Source organism: Petromyzon marinus, chromosome 35, assembly GCF_048934315.1.
Source record: "Petromyzon marinus isolate PM22_M1 ecotype Great Lakes invasive population chromosome 35, UKy_Petmar_22M1.pri1.0, whole genome shotgun sequence".
NCBI lineage: Eukaryota > Metazoa > Chordata > Hyperoartia > Petromyzontiformes > Petromyzontidae > Petromyzon > Petromyzon marinus.
This window is the reverse complement of record NC_133701.1, coordinates 3,032,753-3,053,952: the sequence shown is the minus strand read 5'-3', so window position 1 is coordinate 3,053,952 and position 21,200 is coordinate 3,032,753. Positions and strand designations below refer to the sequence as shown.

General features: G+C 47.5%; 2 protein-coding genes across 21 annotated transcripts in view; one reads left to right on the top strand and one right to left on the bottom strand.

The window, feature by feature from the left end:
* Nucleotides 1–21,200, top strand: part of LOC116948840 (dedicator of cytokinesis protein 7-like) — a 74,518-nt gene that overhangs the window by 19,924 nt on the left and 33,394 nt on the right. For all 20 annotated transcript variants that reach the window (XM_032966000.2, XM_032966002.2, XM_032965994.2 and 17 more), the window contains exons 15-19: nt 13,375–13,492; nt 16,053–16,123; nt 18,222–18,360; nt 19,770–19,871; nt 20,840–20,926. In XM_032966000.2, coding sequence (XP_032821891.1) covers nt 13,375–13,492; nt 16,053–16,123; nt 18,222–18,360; nt 19,770–19,871; nt 20,840–20,926 — 517 coding nt within the window. The remainder of the gene's footprint in view (nt 1–13,374; nt 13,493–16,052; nt 16,124–18,221; nt 18,361–19,769; nt 19,872–20,839; nt 20,927–21,200) is intronic.
* Nucleotides 1,542–6,879, bottom strand: LOC116948841 (angiopoietin-related protein 3-like). Its single transcript, XM_032966005.2, has 4 exons — nt 6,098–6,879; nt 5,120–5,230; nt 4,369–4,486; nt 1,542–2,223 (listed from the first exon to the last, which is right to left on the bottom strand). The coding sequence occupies exons 1-4, from the start codon at nt 6,590–6,592 to the stop codon at nt 2,213–2,215; spliced, it is 735 nt and encodes a 244-aa protein (XP_032821896.2). The 5' UTR covers nt 6,593–6,879; the 3' UTR covers nt 1,542–2,212.

The window sequence follows — 21,200 nt, the reverse complement described above, 5'->3', positions numbered from 1 at the left end:
CGGTATCTGGAACAAGTCGAGGTTCTTCGGTCACCTGAAGTACTGCAGGTGATAGCGCCTGCTGCGTCAGCACGGCAATGTGTCCCTCGCGTGTCACCGCTTGTGGCCGTTCCACACGCACCCCCGAGCCACGAAGTACCCCCCCCCCCATGAAGAAAGCGGCTTAGGAAAAGAAAAAAAAAGTGGGTCAGGGGTAACACTGCAGCCTGTGAAAGACGACGACTTACATTGGCGTCATCGCGTTGTGTTCATCTCCACATCTTTCTCGCATTTGCGTCGAGATTCCAAAAATGTGTTTCCCGGCTGAGGCTGACGTGGGGTGACGTTTGTCATCGCCGTTGTGTAATCCCTGATGGTCAAACCACAGCCCTTTTTTGCTTCCCCATTTGCCGTGGCATATTGACAACATTAAATGAGTCATTTAATTGGCTTAAGCAGGACCACTGTAATTCTCTTCTCATATACCACACTAAACGCTAGCCAGACATGGTAGCACACGCCTGTTATCCAAAGCTTGGGAGGAAAGGGTTGATGGATCATGTCGTTTTTTTGAAACTCTTAAACCTGCTTCAACTGTGAGTTGACTCATCTGTGCGGACCTTTGAGTTGCTATACTCTCATGTGGGTTTTAAATTTATATTCTTTGTTTTCTTACCATATCTTAAACGCTTATTAGTAGAATTGGTCAAAACATCCCAATGCAGGATCCTCATGAAAACAGTGTTGAGGCTTGGTAAGGTTTCCTAGGTTAAATAATGAAGTTATGGATAGTGGGTGGCAGGGTGCTACAGTGGTTTGGTAACACCCTGTACCTCACAGCAAGAAGCGCCTGTGTGGAATTCCCAAATTGGGCACCATTCTGTGTGCAGTTTGTGTGTTTCTCCCCCTGTTCTGCATTGGTTTCCCCTGTGTCCTCCAGTTTCCTGCCATAGGTAAATTTTTTTTAACCGGTATTGGCCAAACATCTAAAAAAATTATCTGCGAATTATTCAATTTGGATTACACATGGCAGCATCGGCCCTGACTGTGGCAGCATGGCAGGACCGTTCGGAACAAGAGTCGTGATGCTTTGTTCGGTAATCCAGTATAATAAATAATCATAATTGGAATTAACTTAAGAGTTCTAATGGATTTCACTGGGTCAAAACAGAAGCAGTGTTATTACTGGCACTCAGTATTGATGATGCTGATAAACCTTAACAGTACAGGTGTAATGATGTATCACTTCATTAATTTTAAAATCAATTATGACTCAAGATATCCACGTTGAATCGTGTACGTGAGAATTTACTTCTTTGTTTCATGTTCGTGTAAGTTGTATGTGATTAGTTCACGTGACTAATGAAGCCACGGAAGGGGGATGCGTTGTACCACACTCATAATTGACTCTTGAATCAAATCGGGACCTCAAATTGCGACAACTCAAGTTGATAGGAAGCGTATTGTTCCAGGCCTTACATAAATGAAAGTTAAATGACAATTGTAGTACTTAAACAAATATATCGGTGTACTTCCAATTACAAACCCAGTGGAAGAATTAATTTATATGTAACCATCCTTTATTGATGATGACACCATCTATTTGAAAAAATATCACATTTAGGCACAGAAAGTTTACATTTGTGTGTATGTTTTTATATATATAAAAAAATCACAAGCATAAAACATGTATGTACATTACACAAAATGAAAAAAAAATCCTAATACACATTCAAAGCTGTCACTTGTCAAAAATAGGATTTCTGGTTATCAGGTTATTAAAACACTATGAACACAACGAAGGGCAATCAGTTGTTCCTGAAAGTGGTCATTGGATAAAATAAGTTAAGCTCAGAGTAACGGCAGGGAGAACGTGCCCCTACGATATGACATACATTTGCAGCTTTTAATTTACACAAAAGAGAATCCATGTAAGCTTCTCCATCACAGGGTAAATATGTTTCGTGCCTACGTTTGAAACACAGTGCTGTGCGTGCATTTTTGTCGTCGTTGTAAAAGTCATCGTAGTCATTGCAGACAAGCGGCGGTGTCGCTTTGTGGCCGGGCCCATAGGTAGGGGTGGTGGCTGCTGGGGCCGTCACACGGTCGTGTTAATAAGCTGCCTCGGCAATGATGCGCCGTCGCCGAGTGCCCGAAGCTGGCACAGCGGCAGATGACGGCGAGCGAGAATTGGTCTGCCAGACGTTCCGGCGGGCCTCCTTGTGCCTCTCCGCTATGGAACGGCTGTTGGACAGAAACATCGTTTTCAATGAGGATGCTAACGACAGCAGCAGTAGAGATGGTGGCTCAGTGCCACGTGTGTGCTGCAGCTGAGCCGGTGGCTGCTCAAACCATTTGCCTAGCACCACCTGGAGTCACTTCCGTAGTGCCGTGTGTGCGGCTGGATGGATTTGCAGTGGGTAGTGAGTGGTGAGCGTACTTCTGCAGCGAGGGTGTGTGATTAGTGGTTGGTGAGCGTCATGCTGCGGTGAGGGTGTAGTTATGGTTGTGAGTTGTTGGCGAGCATCCTTATGTGGGATGTGCTGAATCAACCTGGCTGGATAGTAGGCATGTAACGATTAATCAATTAAAATTAATTACTTACACAACCTTTTAGCCTAATTGAATTCCAGCAATTGAACAGGACAAGCAATACAGAACATACAGTGAGCGAAAAAAGTATTTGATCCCCTGCTGATATTGTACGTTTGCCCACTGACAAATAAATGATCAGTCTATAATTTTAATGGTAGGTTAATTGAACAGAGAGACAGAACAACAAAAAAATCCAGAAAAACGCATGTCAAAAATGTTATAAATTGATTGGCAATTTAATGAGGGAAATAGGTATTTGACCCCTCTGCAAAACATGACTTAGTACTTGGTGGCAAAACCCTTGTTGGCAATCACAGAGGTCAGATGTTTCTTGTAGTTGGCCACCAGGTTTGCACACATCTCAGGAGGGATTTTGTCCCACTCTTTGCAGATCTTCTCCGAGTCATTAAAGTTTCGAAGCTGACGTTTGGCAACTCGAACCTTCAGCTCCCTCCACAGATTTTTCTATGGGATTAAGGTCTGGAGACTGGCTAGGCCACTCCAGGACCTTAATGTGCTTCTTCTTGAGCCACTCCTTTGTTGCCTTGGCCGTGTGTTTTGGGTCATTGTCATGCTGGAATACTCATCCACGACCCATTTTCAATGCCCTGGCTGAGGGAAGGAAGTTCTCACCCAAGATTTGACGGTACATGGCTCCGTTCATCGTCCCCTTGATGCGATTAAGTTGTCCTGTGCCCTTAGCAGAAAAACACCCCCAAAGCATAATGTTTTCACCTACATGTTTGACGGTGGGGATGGTGTTCTTGGGGTCATAGGCAGCATTCCTCCACCTCCAAACACGGCGAGTTGAGTTGATGCCAAAGAGCTCCATTTTGGTCTCATCTGACCACAACACTTTCACCCAGTTGTCCTCTGAATCATTCAGATGTTCATTGGCAAACTTCAGACGGGCATGTATATGTGCTTTCTTGAGCAGGGGGACCTTGCGGGTGCTGCAGGATTTCAGTCCTTCACGGCGTAGTGTGTTACCAATTTTTTTTGGTGACTATGGTCCCAGCTGCCTTGAGATCATTGACAAGATCCTCCCGTGTAGTTCTGGGCTGATTCCTCACCGTTCTCATGATCATTGCAACTCCACGAGGTGAGATCTTGCATGGAGCCCCAGGCCAAGGGAGATTGACAGTTTTGTGTTTCTTCCATTTGCGAATAATCGCACCAACTGTTGTCACCTTCTCACCAAGCTGCTTGGCAATGGTCTTATAGCCCCTTCCAGCCTTGTGTAGGTCTACAATCTTGTCCCTGACATCCTTGGAGAGCTCTTTGGTCTTGGCCATGGTGGAGAGTTTGGAATCTGATTGATTGCTTCTGTGAACAGGTGTCTTTTATTCAGGTAACAAGCTGAGATTAGGAGCACTCCCTTTAAGAGTGTGCTCCTAATCTCAGCTCGTTACCTGTATAAAAGACACCTGGGAGCCAGAAATCTTTCTGATTGAGAGGGGGTCAAATACTTATTTCCCTCATTAAAATGCAAATCAATGTATAACATTTATGACATGCATTTTTCTGGATTTTTTTGTTGTTATTCTGTCTCTCACTGTTCAAATAAACCTACCATTAAAATTATAGACTGATCATTTCTTTGTCAGGGGGCAAACGTACAAAATCAGCAGGGGATCATCAATACTTTTTTCCCTCACTGTATGGGAATTTAGTTTGTAGCATCGTTGGGGTAAGTCGGCAGAGTCGTCAATACACGCTCACTGGACCGGACCAGGTATCGGCATATCTTTGTGTGGTATGTCTGAGCGGGTGGTGTTGGTCCGGGGTACTCACCGGGGCTATCGTTCTCGGCCACCGCGACCTCGCCGCTCGTTCTTGGGTAGTACCGCCGGGCTATCCTCTCCCGGGAGCCCCTCCGGAATTTGTTCACTCGTGCCTTGGTGGCCTCGACCTGGAAAACAAAGGTTGACACTTTCAGTCGCCGTGCAAAGGAGAACACGGTGAACAGGTACTGTGATCTACGGTCATTGCTGCCGTCAAAACATGTGTAGGTGCTGCCGTCAATCATTTCAATTAACGCCTGAAAACAGTGTCGCGGCCTCCCAGTGTTGCCCATATTAGGGGTCTAGTGGGATGTGACGATGCATAGCTTCGACAACTATCAAATCTTTAGCTCACATTGTTACGTGCATCAAATCGGATAGGCAAGAACCAGTGTGTGTTGTTCAATTTGTGTGCAATGAGTTCTCACGACCCTTATTTCTACCTGCTCGAGGCTGCTCCATTCATGCAGCAGTGCAACAACAACAAAAAAACGTTAATGATTCATGATCCTGAATTGTGGCAATCCATTACATGGGAAGGTGAATTGCCCACAGCGTTTTTTGCAGTGTAAAATCTCACCATTTTTAGTCGATTGTTTGAACTGTACGTGGTTAGTACAGTTCAGACAATCGTGGAGCTTGACGATGTTAGAGGCAGGGTGAGTGAGAGAGTGGGGTCCGTTAAGGCCATTATAATAGTGGGGGTTCTTTGTCTTTGGGGTGCACATGGCCCCCTCCGGCAGACCACGTGTGTTCATTACCTTCTCCTCCAGGCCCTGAATCTTCATCGACTGCTGCTGCAGCCTCTCGTTTTGGTCCGACACTGTCTGCAGCAGCTTCGAGATGTTTTTGTTCTGCCCGTCGAAAAACGACTGCAATAAAAACGAGAGTGAAGGAGAGAGGGTTAAACTCACGGACGTGCACATGGCAACCACGCACATGGCAACCACGCACATGGGGCAGCGTAACGCATCAAGCATTGTAATCGTAATAGTTTTACCACCCTCTGATATACTCTGGACAGTGATAATGGTTCTTTGTCCGTGTTTATGAGATGGTGTGCCAGGCTTTGCAGTCGGTGCTGTGATGCACACGGCCAATATCCTGCACGAACGGTCCCGTCGCACTGGACAGTGTGGTCCAGATGTCTTGTGACCCCCCCCCCCCCCCAATTAATTAACCCCTCACATTTGTTTTCCATTGCATATTAATTTCTGGTTTAAATAAACCTGACTTCAAAAAAAGATGTAAGTTCTAGAGAATTTAAATGGCAGGTCACAAGACATCTGGAGCACCCTGTCCGAGAGGCCAGCGAGGCTGAGAAGAGTTAGCACGTGTGGGTCTTCACGCGGTATATTTGCGGTCACCACACAGAACGGGGCTGGCCTAAAACTCCGATGATTCTGAAAGTCACGGTGCCACCTGTAGCTGCCCTCATGAAGTGAAATGTAAAACTGAGAACTCACTCCCGTGTGTTTGTTTTGGCACAAGAAAGGGTGAAAAAAAACATGTTCCCTTCTGCCAGTTGTTTAAATGTTCCACCACAGGGGCGCGCGCACGCCTATGTTTGAAATCATACTGCAAATAAAACAACTTCGACCCAACCGAGCAAGAAAAGAGCCCCTTTATCGAACCAGTGAGGCCACCACCTCTGCCCTCTTGTTAGATTCTGCGCATGGTGGGGGTACAGGGGGGGCACCCAGTCGAGTTATGGGTGGTGGTGGTGGTGGAGGTCTCACCTTGAGGATAGCGAGGTCGTTCGATTGCAGCTCTCCGCTGCGGTTCAACAGCCGAGCCTCCAGCTCGTGCACCTTCCTCTTGAGCACCTGCTCCTCCTCGGACAGCCACTCGACGCGGTGCCCCAGCTTGGCCGACTCCACCCGCAGCTCCATGTTGCTGCTCTCGAGCTCGGCCGTCTTCTCCTTGAGCTTCTGCTCGGCCTCCTTGAGCTGCGTCGTCTCCTGCTCCAGGCGGGTGTAGGCTGAACCCTGCGCCTGGATCTTCTGGACGGCGTCGTTGACCTGCACCGTGAGCCTGTCCACGTAGTGCTTGAAGGTGCTGCCCAGCTGCAGCAGCCCGTACGACACGAGGTTGACCTCGTCCTGCAGGGCGTAGCGTGCCTTGCGAGAGCGCTGAGCGTGCGGATCGCGCTGGCGGTGGTGAGGAGCGGGGCTGCACAGCCCGGCAATTAGCAGCAGCAGCAGCGGCAGCATTAACGTCGCGGGCGACTTCATGGCGCGTGGCCGAGTAAACAAACGTTCTTGCACGCTCGGAGTGACTCGCTAACTCTGCCCAATCCCGCCGACTTGGCAGTGAATAGAGCTGCCCGGCGTGTAAAAAAAACGCACGGCGGGTTTAATGCAGACGAGCCTACAAGTGTCAGGGATGAGAATTTGCTCTGCGATGGTTTTTGCTCGCAAGAAAAGAGCTGCGCCTTCTCCGATGAACACGTTCACCTCTGCTCAGCCTCTGTCCTACCCAGAGATGAACTGAGACGTCGGTTGCGGCGCATTGCTTTATATCCACTCCCAGGGCTCGGGGTGGATCGCGGGGATGGGTGGCTGGGGAGGAGACTCGGTCGGTGATTGCAGGGGGAGGGGAGGTGCCTTCGGGCCCATGGCAGTGTGGGTGTTTACCAGGACACGACGACACTGCCTTGGGGCTGCTTAAGCATGCACCACGATTACTTTAGCAACTAAACGTACTACATTATTTATTTTCCGTTTTAGGAGCTGTCATTGGCTATCTCGTTTTTTGACCTGTATTAATTTGCACTTGGCTTTTGTCTCGCTTTTTAAAGTTTTTTTATGCTAAATAATTATGCCTATTGCGTGTAAACAAAATACCACATCAATGTTTTACTCAACCAACGATAAACGCTTGTGTCAGGCAGCTCAGTCACGGGTGACATAATTTGCTGTATTTTGATATCGGATCATACTGGCGGTCATTGATGGAGCGCACAAAGACAAAGACCACCCGTATAGCCTTAACATACTATTGGGACAAGTGCTGTTAAGCAACAACAACCGCCATTCGCCACTAAGTGGCGGTGACGTCACCACGACGCTTGTGCCAGGCTATGTGCACCCTGAGGCCACGTGAAGTGTCGAACGCCCGCTGGCAGGTCACGGGGCAGACCCAGGTGCCACGGGTCGACTGACTGAGATGACTGGCTGATGCACCACCAGTGCCCCTTACTGTGCCTGTTAAGCGAACACACACACACACGCACGGTTACATCACCAAGGCTGGGGTACGTCGTTCGTGTGATTGGCGGACGGGACGCGAGCACGCGGAGCGAGCGTGCGGAGAGGCACGCGATGGGCTCCCGCGTGCCTCCTCCTCCCTCCCTGCCTCTCGATCACCGCGGGCGGACGGGCTCGAGACTTCGGAGTTCACAATAACACCGTCGCACATACGTGCACGTTTGCACGGTAGAAACAGCCCGCTGTTTACCGGATCTGGGGATTTTCCCCCACGGTGACCTCCTTAGAAGTAGAGGGGATACGCCTATTGTGGTGAAGAGTACCCGATGCAGCGCACGGCCTCGTACGCACGTGACACGTGCACAGCCCTTTTGTCAATCCACTGCTGGATTGAGAGTTGGGTGTTAATGGGTGTGGAGCATAGACGTGGGAGTATCAAAGCACAGGACAGTACAATGGGTGTTGTTGTACTGCCCTCTGCTGCACGCCACGTAGCACGGGTTCGCAGATGCTCATCACAACCCGGCGTGCACGGAGGTCGCCCATCCAAACACTACACGGGCTCAACTTCGCTTAGCTTCCGAGAGCTGACGAGCTCGAGAGCACTCCGGGATATATACCAGTGTAAGTTGTAAATCGAACCATTGCTGTAACTCAGTACCTGATATTTTAAATTGCATATCGCATGTAACAGTTCGGTGATGTTGAGGTCTTGAAGTTTCCCATGAACATCGATGTGAGGAATAGCTCACCGGTGTAAGATAATGTTAAAGTCTATGCAATTAAAATGTATTCTTACACTCACGACATCCGCATCGAATCGTGCATGCTAGAAGTGACTCTATAATTTGTAGTGCATGCACATTATATGCAAATATATGGAGGATAATGGAGTCAACACATTTGACAATACAGTCGAGAAACAATCCAAATTAAACGATGCAAACTATTTAAAACAAATGATTAAAACAAAATAAGGCGACATGTATACTGTACTGTAAATTCAGTCAGGAAATATTAAATTCTGCAAGCACACAATGACGCAACGTGGCCTGGGTACACACAAAAAACGACAAAAAATTTGGTGCGTCGCGTTCTGAAGCATCGTTGATGTTTGTGGGTTTTTGTTAACTAAAACAGTTAAGGTCTGTGTAAGCAATCACGCCCTCCTCGTGATCCGAGCATGTATGAGCACAGCAAACCGCAACCTGCCGAGCCAAACGCCGTGCACACCCCTTACCTGCACACCGTATGCACACGGAGTTTACTTGCATACACAAACAGCACACCCACTGGCTGATGGTTGTAACCCTAACCAAGCATATTTACGATGTGGGCGTAGATACATCTAAATGCGGACCGCTTCTCAAACTACAAAAAAACACAGATGGCATGGTTATTTTATTGAGAGACCTTTTCATTGATGTGCTGCCTGAACGGCAGGTCCTTATTTACCACCGTCTCCGTCCTCTGTTCTCTGCCCTCTTCATTTCCACAAATGTCTCCTTGCTTCAACTCCTCCAACATCTCAAGCGTCAGCCTTCCGCTCAATGTTTTTCCCTTCCATTATTCCTTCCACAATGTACGTGTAGTGACGGTATATCCGCCACTAGGGGGCTAGATCGCTGAACAGGGTTGAAGGAAAGGCGCGGAGATGATCGAGGGTCGAGAGCGCGCAACGGGATAAAAGGGGAGCGCGGAGGTGATCGAGGGTCGATGGACTGAGTCGGGTCACGTCGTCGGGTCGTGGAGCTGCAATCGCCTCGTGTATAGGGGGTTACGAAGTGACAAGGACATCTACACCAATTATAGAACCACCCCCGAAAAGGTCCTGATTAAAGGAAGTGTTTATAAACGGATTGCCTCCAACCACGTAGTGTGTGTCTTCATTTAAGAGCACTACATCTGTATGTATGTTGAACTTCTTTCGCACCGTACGTAGCCAACCGTGCAAATCGGAGGTGCGTGGGAAGGACAACAAACTAAACACAACGACACGCAGTTCTAAAGAAATAAGTTTTCAATTTAGATTGAAAAGTTCATAGCTCCAGTGGCTTCCTAAAATCGGAAGGAAGAGCGCTCAAGATGGCCTCAGACGCGCATCTGAAAGCGCTCGATGCAGTGATTATCTTTGTTCGATGGCCAGCCAAAATGCCCTTTCTCAAACCAAATCCTCGTACAATGTGTCCGATCTAATTTCTATTCCCCCTTCTGATGATTTCCATTCTGATTCTTCTGCTGCAGGCTGACGTAGGCGGGGGGGGAACCATGGAAAATCTTGAGACTGGATTTGAACAGTGGCAAGGGAGTCGAGAGCATGGAAGGCCCAGGGGAAGGGAGTTCCAGTCTATGGGGGGCAGCAGAGGAGAAATGGGTCAACTGGTGATGGTTGAGCAGGGCTCTACAAGGTTTTAATTTCCAGTTTAAGTGATACTTCTAATGGACAAATGTATGGGTTTTTATGGGTGCGTGTGTCACTTTAAATGTTTAGATTTTCCTCCAAACATGAAGCACTCCGTTTTTAGTAAAATGTCGCTGCCATGAAGGTAATGTTAATGCGAGGGTGTTTCATGAGCAAAGAGTTGGTGTTTGGGCAAGTCCCTTTGGCGCGCGATGTGGGTGAAAGGGTAGGCTTCAGGTAAACACATTGATCTCACTGACACCACCTGACTGCGTCTATTTTATCTCTATTTTATCCCTTAAATTTCCGATAATTTTGTCAGTGGCCTATCGTGAGATGAAGATATTCTGTTTGGAACTCTTGCAGAGTGCAGGATATCCTGTGGCAGAGAAATTCCCCCCACAGAAAGATAACTATGCAGAAATACTACATAAAGTCCATTTGACACCCCTCTTTATTCCCACGTATACACCCTGCAAAGGGCATGCATCACATGTCAGTCCAAATGATTTTTTTTAATTCTCATAGCTTGATGTAAGGGATTTTTTCTGCAATACCGATGGCTCTTTGTGCAATCATTGATTGATGGGCAGGCCAACACCATAACCTCGCAATACTTGAGAAACCGGTTGAATCACAAGTGTCTGAAAGCCAGTGATGCTAACTCAAAATCTCGACGATAGCAACCCGATTCTGTTGACGCTACAGTATTAGCCCATTGAGCTGCCGAGCTTGCCTCTACAGTGTCAACAGTGTGGCTTTCAACAGATTGAGTAGAAATGCGAGTCTCGATTATGGCTTCTTTGCCTCCGGTCCCTCCCGGGCACGAGAGTACCTGCTTAAAACCAAGTCCTGTTTGGCAGGATCTATTGTCACCTGTTGATTTCGTGCTTGACTGCACGTGCCTACATTGTGCTTGTCCGTGCGCCATAACAACACACGTCGCAGCACCAGGTCGGGTAATTCCATTTTTTATTAAATGAAAAAAAATCCATCGTAAATGCAATTGAATAATATACATTGAATAATATACTTTAGAACATGTTATGTAATCTATCTATGTTGCAATATACCGTAGTACCAATTAGAATGGTTAGCTACGTACGGTGTGAAAAAGTTCAACAACTACAACCACTAAGAGGCGGCGACGTCACCACGGTGCTTGTGCCAGGCTAAGTGCACTTTAAGGCCACGTGAAGTGTTGAACGCCCGCTGGCAGGCGATCACGGGACAGACCCAGGTGCCATGGGTTGACTGACAGATCCCTGGCCAATGAACCACGTGTGCCCCCTACTGTGCTAACTTGCTGCGTTTTAGCCACCCAGCGCTCTGCTCGTTGTGAGCTACGCTCCTCTGCATATACATACATGTACAAATGAACTGTAACACGTTTTATCGTGTGTTATGTATAAAATGTGAAGTGTAATAATTGTACTTAGGGATATACGTTAGTAGTTGCGGATGGTGGGGGCGGGTGATAGGGGAGGAGTGGCAGAGGATGGGGGGACTGGAATATCCTCTGACCTACGGAGATAAATATTGCACAGCAAACCTTACCGTATCACTGAAGCCCTCTCTCTGGTCGTGGCTAGGCAAACCTCCACATTGGCATATAGCTCCTGAACATATTGCCATTTGCAAGAGTAGAATAGAATGTGTTGGTCTGTACAATAACATATGACACACACACTAATACATTCACAGTAATACATACCGTATACAGTAACGCGGGGATGTTGTGTTTTTTTACATAGATTTTAATCATTGTCGGACCAGGGCCCCTCCCCCGTGTATTAGCCTGGCTAGAGAAGGGTTTTACGATACTATTGCTTCAATTTGCAATTAAAATGTTTGAAATAAGGCCTATTGAGAGAGAAAGTGCTATTCACTGTTAAACGTTTGCACATGACTGGCTCGCAAACTAGCCGGGGTCAGTTTTGACCAAAGGGCGAGTGCCGTTTGGGATTTGCTAACTCGTCGGTTTTTTTTAAGTTGCTGCCGTTTGTTTGCTCCGCATGGGCATTGTCCGCATGGCCCAATAGTCGTCAGAGCAGAGCAGGCCGCTGCTTTATTGACCATCTGATAATTCGTGGTGTCAGATAAATAATCTGTATCTCTATCAGTGTTTGTGCATTTTGGAGATTTGCAGTGAGGAACTGCAGTCAGTCATGCATGACCGTGAGCGCTCAATTGCAATTGAGTGGCGTATTTCACTGAATGCAGTCGGTCGACCGTGAAGCTCCGTCTCTGCCCGGCTGGCGGCTCTCAGCCACTGGGAGCCTTTTTGCTTGCCATTATCTCACATTAACCTCAAAGCTCGGGGGGCCCTGCCAAACCAAAGCAAAAATTGCCACTGCTGGAATTTGTTATATATCTTTTTTAGTAAACATACAGGCGCATATTCAAAACACACGTCCCTCAAACGGAGATAGTGCGCCCCAGATTGTCACCATGCCGTCTACACGCCTCTGGCACCGTGCGACACACAGTTTCCAGGGGCCCGGTGATGGGGTCTTCTCCAAGAAGCACTGGCGAGGGGAGGGGGCAGGCGTGCGGTTATTTCAGATCACACCTTCCCCGGAGCCTCGGTCTCTGCGGCTCGTTTCCACTGCACCGGGCGATTAAACTCACTCATGTCTGACATTGGAGCCGCTTGGTTCCCGGTACTGCCGCTAGCAAATCTTGTCGGGATCCTGTGGTGGGTGATGGGTCTGGAGTGGAGCGCTCAGGCTGCACTGAGGCACAAATTCCAGCGTCATACCACTTGGCAGGCTGTTCAGAAACACTTGTTTCTTACCTGTAAACACCCGCTCGTGTTTCAGTTCCCCTGAAATCTTGTCGGCTCATTCTCCGCCCCCTCCTCTACAGCCTCCAACCCCCCCTCCCACCCGCATGTGCTTAGTTTAGTGGATGACAACTCGTTGGTTTCATTGTGGAATGCAAAAGCTCACAGGTGTCACCAATCGATACAAAACTATAATTCAAGTTGGATTTGTAGAGTTTCTAAATGTGACTGCATCACAAGATGCTGTTCAGTAACAGCGGATATAATTATTTCGTGTGAAGGGTGGCAGTCATATGCAGAATAAAAAAGGGAGTCAACAGCATGGGTGGCTGGGGGAAGGGAGTTACATACTATGGAGTTATCAGAGGGGAATGAGTGATGTCCCACTGAGGAAAGGTTGACTAGAGGCTCTGACAGAAAGCATAGAGTATGTGGAGGAGAGAAGAGGGAGATGGAGGATCTTGAAGATGGTCAGATGGAGAGAAATAGGGTGCATATAATCCCATATATCTCCAATAGCGGCAATTTAAAATTACATTATTGCACTTTTTGCTGCCCAAGAGCTCATTCTCTGTGTTCTCCCGTTGACGCTGCGCTCGTCTTTTTTGTGTCCTCGCACAGGAACCTGCTGCACATCTACCCACAGAGCCTCAACTTCGCCAACCGCCAGGGCTCGGCGCGGAACATCGCCGTCAAAGTGCAGTTCATGTCGGGGGAAGATGTCAGCAATGCTATGCCGGTGGGCACCACTCCACACCACTCCACACCACCTACCCTCGCGCACCTGGGCACATGTCTTACCTGCTGTGCTTATGATCCAGCGACCAGAGTTCAATTTCCGCTCACGGCCAACACCAGTGACGGTTATCTGAACGGGTCCTGGGCCTCTGCTAGGTGGACTCAGCCTCAAGTGAATGTGTAAATATTGCCACTTGGGAGACAAAGGTGGCCAGGTGTGGTGCTCGCCACCCACCCCCTCCTGTGCCGTGCCGGCCTTCAAAGGTGCTCGCTAACAGCACTTACCCCGCAACAGTCTGTTAAGGCTACACGGAGGAGATCTTTGTCTTTGCTTATGACCAAATCCGATCTCATCAGATCTCAGAAGCTTAACAGGGTTGAGATTGGACGGCACGTGAATGGGTGACCACCATCTACAAAGAGGTTGTCACCGGTGACCGCGGAGGGCTACGCTGTGGACACCAAAGGGCAGGGCAGCGAAATCCGTTGTTTTGTTCTGTACTATGTTTCCACATCCGTGCTCCCAGCCTTCACCAAGCCGTGTTGACCAGTAGGGTGAAGTATGTTCAATTAACCCGTAAGACCCACGAGGCATGGGGAAGCCCTCTTCCAGCAGTGGATGGACAAAAGGGTTGTACGTGTCAATCTAAGTGTGATTTTCTGTGTTGGCCCGTGTGCGTGTTGAGCATTTCCTCTCTCGAGCTCTCTCTATGCACCACTGCGGGCATCTTGGGGAGTTGAAGTGAAACTTACCTGCTACGTGCACGTTTACTGCACCTGGCAACGCCTCCTCCTCAGGTTAACCGTGACGGTGCCCTCCTCCTTGTGCGTGGCCACCGTGGTCGGCAATGCCTTGTGGTTTCCACTTACTCGCCCGCGTGCTTGTGCGCTTGTGTTGGTCAATCGCTGGCAGTTGGCCGTCCACGTGATGTAGTGCGGGCCCCTGTGTGGTGCCTGACCTACAGTAACCCCCTTTGTTGCCACGCATCCCCACAAAAATAGTCCCTTTCCTGCCATTCATTTGAAGCGAAGTGGCGATTGTAATCAACTCCACGAGAGTCGTTGCGGCCAAAATCCTGGACGAGTTCGACAGCTGAGCCGACCTCTGTGCGGGATGCCCTTCTTGCCAAATTCTCGTCCGCACTCTCCCCTCGTAACTCCAGCGTGGCCTCGTTGTTTTCGTCAATTTACTCTTCTGGTGAAAAGCCATTGTGGGGTGCTGCTTGCCCGCATAGGTGTACAGAAAGATTGTTTATAATAATTCAGTCGTTATGTTTTTTTCTGCGTGTTGAAAGCATTGGCTGTTCACAGATGTTATATCATATAGTTCCCTTCGATTTGCAACATCCATTGAACTCTGGCATTGCCTAACAATCAGCGTAAAGTTAACAGTGTTTAAGTGATTCCTATAAATAAACTGTTTACGTCGGTTAACGTTTCAGCAGCTGGTTTTTATTTCGTGGCAGGTTTTAATTTCTATGAGAAGAGTCCTAAAATAAGAAGCAACCCATAAATCAAATATATCTTATCCTTTGTAAGCGTATATCGAGGCTCTGCCCCGCATGAGTGTGAAAAAATATACTTTTAAATCACTGTCAGCCGCTCCTTGATAGCACTTTAGTAATGTCACAGATTGACTTGAGGGCTGGGACTTGAGCAGCTGACTGTGGTTTTAAATTATGATTTTCTTACCATTATTACAGTTAATTATTTTATTTTGTTATTGTTATTATGCTTTAACACGTAGGCTTTCGCGACCAATAGATGTTATTATACTTTGGTTATTTCGGTAAAGTTACGTAGAAAGAAACTAAATTAAATAATAGAATACTACGTTTCGATTGCAACACGAGCAACCTTCATCAGGTAAGAATGAATGAGGAAACAAACCGAGTAAACTTACAAATGTAATGTATGTTTACAAGGTTAAGTTTTCTCATTCATTCTTACCTGACGAAGGCTGCTTGTGTTGCAATCGAAACGTCGTATTCTATTATTTAATTAAGTTTCTTTCTACGTGACTTTACCGAAAGAACCAAAGAGTAATTCCTGCAGTCACGAAAGCTTCAAATCAAGTTTGATGTTATTATGCTTGTTTATCCAGGAAAGGCCTCCCTGAGTCTCAAGACACTTTTAGCATGTTTTGTAGGTAGCGGGAGATGGTTGCTGTGTGTAAATCTAAACGAATAGTTTGTAGGTATTTTTTTAGCATTGGAATCATTGACGAATTACAATTACGTTCTGGGTTTTTTTTTTCATCATTAAGATTTGTGGGGCCTCAAACTAATATTGATATCTTTGTGGCCTTTACCATTTGTATATTTGCACAGCTACTGCACTGTTCTCAGCCGCAAGGATATCGGTAAAAATGGCCGTGGTTCCTGGAGGTCTCACGATGCCAAACACAATTGGAGCCTCTTCAGTTCAATGCCAACTCAATGCTGAACTTTAAAGCCACCCCCAGCCAGACACAAATCCCTTGGTCTACATTTTCAACAAAAATGTTTGGCTCGTACATGACTCGATCCTTCTCTTCCCCGCACCTCCTCTGTTTCCGGCAGGTGATCTTTGGGAAATCAAGTTGCCCAGAGTTTCTGCGGGAGTCGTACACGTCCGTGGTCTACCATAACAAGTGAGCCTCTGCGTTAGTTCATTCAGTCTTTATTTCGTACGGTAGTTAGTGCAGCAGCGTTCGCAGTGTCAAGAGCTCTCGTTATACCGTCCGTGGTGGAGCGCAGTGACATGTCTGTGCGTTCGGCGTTACTCAGGACATGCTCGTCCATCGCCGCATTGTTACTGCGCTAACGATCAGGCGAAGGGGCTAATGTCGGGCATTGACCCGGGGTCTCCGGATCGGGGCTGCGAAAATGGGAAGGGCAGTTCCCCGAAACTCTTCCGGCAAACGCGCAGAGGTCAAATAACACCGGGAGCAATTGCATTCGGAGGAAATTCATTAATCAACGTATCCTTGGGAAACGGCAAGAAGTCATTAGGCGTGGCGGCCGTAAATTACCACGCCAGAGACCCCACCAGAAACAATTGCTATTGTTTCATTTCATGAGAATAAGTTGGATCTCAGTGTCCAAGGATGAGTTCTTTCGCAGAGCTCGTAGCAGCCGCGCTATTCGGAGGTATGGGGGAGGAACAACAGACGATACGCAAAAAGCAGTGCTAAATAAAATACATTTTCATTTGATAAAACACGAGGGTGAAACAGATGCGCGTGTTTGTTTGCAGAAAAAAACAAATGATGCAGAGTGAAAAATGTAATCCATGAGTGTGCACTGGCAGGCAAGGCTTCATCAGATATAGCTGCATCAGTTTGGTCACTGCCAAGCCCTGCTGCCCGTGTATTTCACTTCCTCGCGTAGTTGATATCTTCCCCGTGGTTTGATTGCCTGCTATTAAAATGTATACTTACAACAGCAGCACAATGCACTAAGTCGTGCTTGTGAGAATAGAATAGTTTCGAGCCAACAGAACGTTGAAAAAAAAATATATATAGGCTACCTATGAGTTGCTAAATAAAAGACAAAACCAAATCAATTCTGCAATCTTATCGTGCTTTCGAATCACGACAGTTTATTAAATCATTGGGGAAGGTGGGGTTGAGGGGGGAGTGTGGGGGGTGTTCAATGTTACATGCGCTGCCGACAAGAATCAACATCAAGGTCATTACTTATTAACAGCTTGGAAATTATTTTCACGTCCCTTATGATCACAGTGAGTATCATGCACTGCGGCTGTCAAGCTGCCCCAGACTTGGGGTAAACACGGTCAAGTCCCATCAGGGCGGCATTTGCCACTGCATTGCGGTGCAAGGTGACACCATAAATCGTCGCCCCTCTCACCACCCTCTCCCTCCCACCATCCCCATTCACCAGTTGTGGTGGTTTTTAACACGTGCGGATTTTAAGGCCCATACACAGTGATCACGGTCAACCTCACTGGATGCTTTTGACCCTTTAACAAAGTTTGGCAAGTGCATCCGAGCTCATCTTCCTTGTTTTTTTTATTTATCGTACCCATTAATTGTGTGTGACGCACCGAAAGTCAGAATTGGCAGTAGCTGGCTCCGAAAGGCTCCGTTCACATCCCTTGCAGTTGAATGTTGTTGCACGGTAAATGCTGCTGCATAGCGAAGGTGCTGTTACATGCGGTGCCCTCGATGGAGGCATTTTGTGACTGCAAAGTGATGCCTCCTAGTGATGAAACCTTGCACAGCCTCTGGCTGCTGAATGGTGTCGCCGATTCACTTGTCCGCCCGGCACACAAAGTGTGGATTGTACCCGACAGTAATGTGTGCACAATGCGCCAGTGTTTAGGCCTTCACTTTGTTCGTGTTTGACCTGCCATAACTTCCACCCAAGGGCTTTGTTTTTCCTTTTGCTTTATTTTAGCCTTTTTTAACATATGCAGTTCTATTCTGCTGCCATTTAGCTTTTTTAACATATGCAGTTCTATTCTGCTACCATCACTTATATGCCAAATTATAGCCGTCACTGTGGCATGTAGAAACCACCATCAAAGTGCAATTTTTAAATGCTTTAAAAGTGAATAGCATTACAAACAAGAAGGTAAAAATTAGACCAAAACGTATATACAGGATCGTTGAATCGAATCGTTACTGCCCATAGTGTCAATAGAATCACTGTGGGGTCAGAATCGTAACCTGCCGATCGGCTACGCTGATTCCTTGCCACATCGGTTATGCTTCCTGTCAACCGCAGGTCCCCAGATTTCTACGAGGAGATTAAGGTGAAGCTGCCGGCCCACCTTACCGACTACCACCACATCCTCTTCACCTTCTTCCACATCAGCTGTCAGCAGAAGCAGAACACCCCCCTGGAGACACCCGTGGGATACACGGTACGGATGGTGGGGGCCCGTGGGCCCAGGTAGTCTCCAGCTTCGGGTCTGTTCCCTCGCTCTTTTCTCACTCGAGCGAAACAAATTCAACCATTGCCCAGTGATTATCGGCCCGTTATGATGCATTGAATCGTACGTTCAAATCGATACGACAGCGTTGGTGTTCGCAGTTGTGCTGTATATCTCTCCGATGTGTTTTCGAGTTGTACTGCTATGTTGTCCAGCATGATCACCATGCCGAACAACGTGCTGCAAAAATGTAGTCAAATATCCGTGCTCATCTTTGGCACAGAGCAACAGCCATGAGAGTAAACATTATTTATTATCATAAACAAACCTCTCTTGGTTAGATGTCAATGCCACGGGCATGTCCATGTGCCTCCACACTGTTGTCGTCCAAATTGGGGCCCTTGAAAGACTTAAATTAAATGCTGTGGTTCGCTTAAATAGGGAGGTGGTTGCACTGGCGGGGCTATTGGCGGGAGGTAGCGCCTATTTAAGGTGGGAGTTGACCTGTGTTCTCATTAACCTTTGTGTTTTCTGGTGAATACAAATTGAGGTTATTTAATGGGAAAGGATCTCGATTGTTGAGACGAGGCACCGAATAGTCGTTCCGCTATGGAAAAACATCAGTGCTGTAAATACTTTGCTGTAGTTATCCTTTGTAAAGAAAGACCTTCTCTTCCTTTCAGGTCGCTTTGCTGCTTTCAGAGTAAAACTTTTTACAATGCCTGCCACGCTCACTGGTCTTTTTTTAACATTTTTTTTTACCTCAAGCGTGTATTATTATTATACTATCCACAGTTGTCTCTAGATGCTATTAATAGTACGGTGTCCTTTTACCAAATCGCCCGGAATGCGCCCGATCTTGTCAGATCTCTGAAGCTAACAGGTGCTGAGCCTGGGTCCTGTTTACATGGTTAACCACCCTGCGTAGCACAGGCGTTACAGGCTGTCGCAGGAGTAATTTGTGGGCAGCAGAGGGCAGTGCAGCAACATAGATTGTTAAACTGTACTATACGCCTGCATCTATGCTTCCCAGCCTTAGCCAACCTGCACTGTTGATGAACCGTAAAATGACTCCCACGAGCCACACGGCATTGGGAGGCCCTCATCCAGCTGCAGATTGACAAAAGGGGCCTGTACATGGACAATAGCAAAGCGACGTACAGCTCGCAGGCTTGTTTGTGATCGCAGCAGCAGCATGCCTGCACGTAGAACTGCTTTTTGTGTTTAGTTTGTTGTCCTTCCCCCGCACCTCCGATTGCCACGGTTTAGCTACGTACAGTGCGAAAGAAGTTCAACATACATACACACACGCAAACGAGACTCATCCTGGTTTCTTTTGAGTCCTCAGCCGGTCAAACAAAATAAGCTTGAAACCTGAACCGTCGTTTCTCCCCACACAGTGGATCCCCCTGCTGCAGAATGGACGACTACGCACGGGCCAGTTCTGCCTGCCGGTCTCGCTGGAGAAGCCTCCCCCCAGCTACTCGGTCCTCTCGCCCGACGTGAGTGCCGCCAGTGCTCGTCCCAACCTTACTCCTGCCCCCCCCCCAACCCTATCCACCACCTCATCTTGGTCGTGGTTAAGCCTATGGGAATAATAATGGCTAGCGATATTGCTGGAGTTGGAATTGGGGTTAGAAATAATGACACTCCCAGGTTAGGATCAGGAGCGGAGCCAGGATTTTGACTTTGGGGGGGCTGACTTCAATATTCTGAGATATCCAGTGTTTGTTTTCCAATGGGTGCCACAAATGTATAAAACAAATTTTATTGGATTTGAACACGGAGTTTATTAATAGGTCGGAGCCACTGATGTGGCTAATAAGTTCAATAAGTTCGAAAGGCTGCCGCTCAAGCGGCCTGCAAGGCAGCACAAGGTGGCAGCCAGCATTTTTCAGCAGCCAGATATCCGGTTATCCCGATTACCGACTTTCCCAAAATTTCAGGGGGGCTGAGCTCCCCCCAGCCCCCCCTGTGGCTCCGCCCCTGGATAGGATGAAGGTTAGGGACTGTTATGGCCATTGCATTGATTAGCATTTTGTTTCTGAATAATGTTGTAGTTAGGATTATGATTAGGCGTGTTACTCGAGTTTGTATTGTGGAAAAAAATATTTGTTTGAGCTATGATCACAAGCAGGCTATTGCAAGGCTGAAATTAGTATTGGAGATAGTCTTTTAATAAGTCGTGGATGTAAGGTTGGAATTTAGCTACAGTTAGCACTGAAGGTAGGGTTAGTATTGGGGTTAGGGCTAGTGTTGCACTTTGAACTCATGTTAGTATTAGTGCTAGAGATATTCTTTTAATTCGTCTTATCACCAGGCATAGGACTAGGATTAGAGCTCGTGCTATGCTTAGAACATGGTCAATATATATTTGCAGCAGGATTTTGAGTAAGGCCGTGTTGTGGTTCCTATCCCTGCTTTGTTCTCATGAGTTCATGGTTCCATGACGTCTTGTTCAACCACACAGGTACAGCTGCCTGGCATGAAGTGGGTGGACGGCCACAAGGGCGTGTTCAACGTGGAGGTGGTGGCCACGTCCTCGGTTCATACGCAGGTACACGCCGTCCCTGCCATCCACAGCCTCGCCTAACCCTGCAGCTAATTCTGCAGCTTTTGTCGGTGATCCAGGTGGTTTGAGTGGTGCAGGAATTATGAGTGATTGCAGGTATTGTTATTGGTACAGGCATTGTGAGTAGTGCAGGGTTGCGAGTGATGCAGGCATCGTAAGCGGTGCAGGGGCTGTGAGTGTGGCAGGCATTGTCGGTGGTACAGGGGTTGCGGGTGGAATAAAGGTGAGTGAGTGGTTCAGGGTTAACCATTGTTGGATT

Coding starts and splice junctions, on each gene's coding strand:
- LOC116948841 (XM_032966005.2), bottom strand. CDS start 6,592: ATGAAGTCGCCCGCGACGTTAATGCTGCCGCTGCTGCTGCTGCTAATT. Junction 5,231..6,097: donor ACGACCTCGCTATCCTCAAG/GTGAGACCTCCA, acceptor TTTTTATTGCAG/TCGTTTTTCGACGGGCAGAA. Junction 4,487..5,119: donor TTCAGGGCCTGGAGGAGAAG/GTAATGAACACA, acceptor TTTGTTTTCCAG/GTCGAGGCCACCAAGGCACG.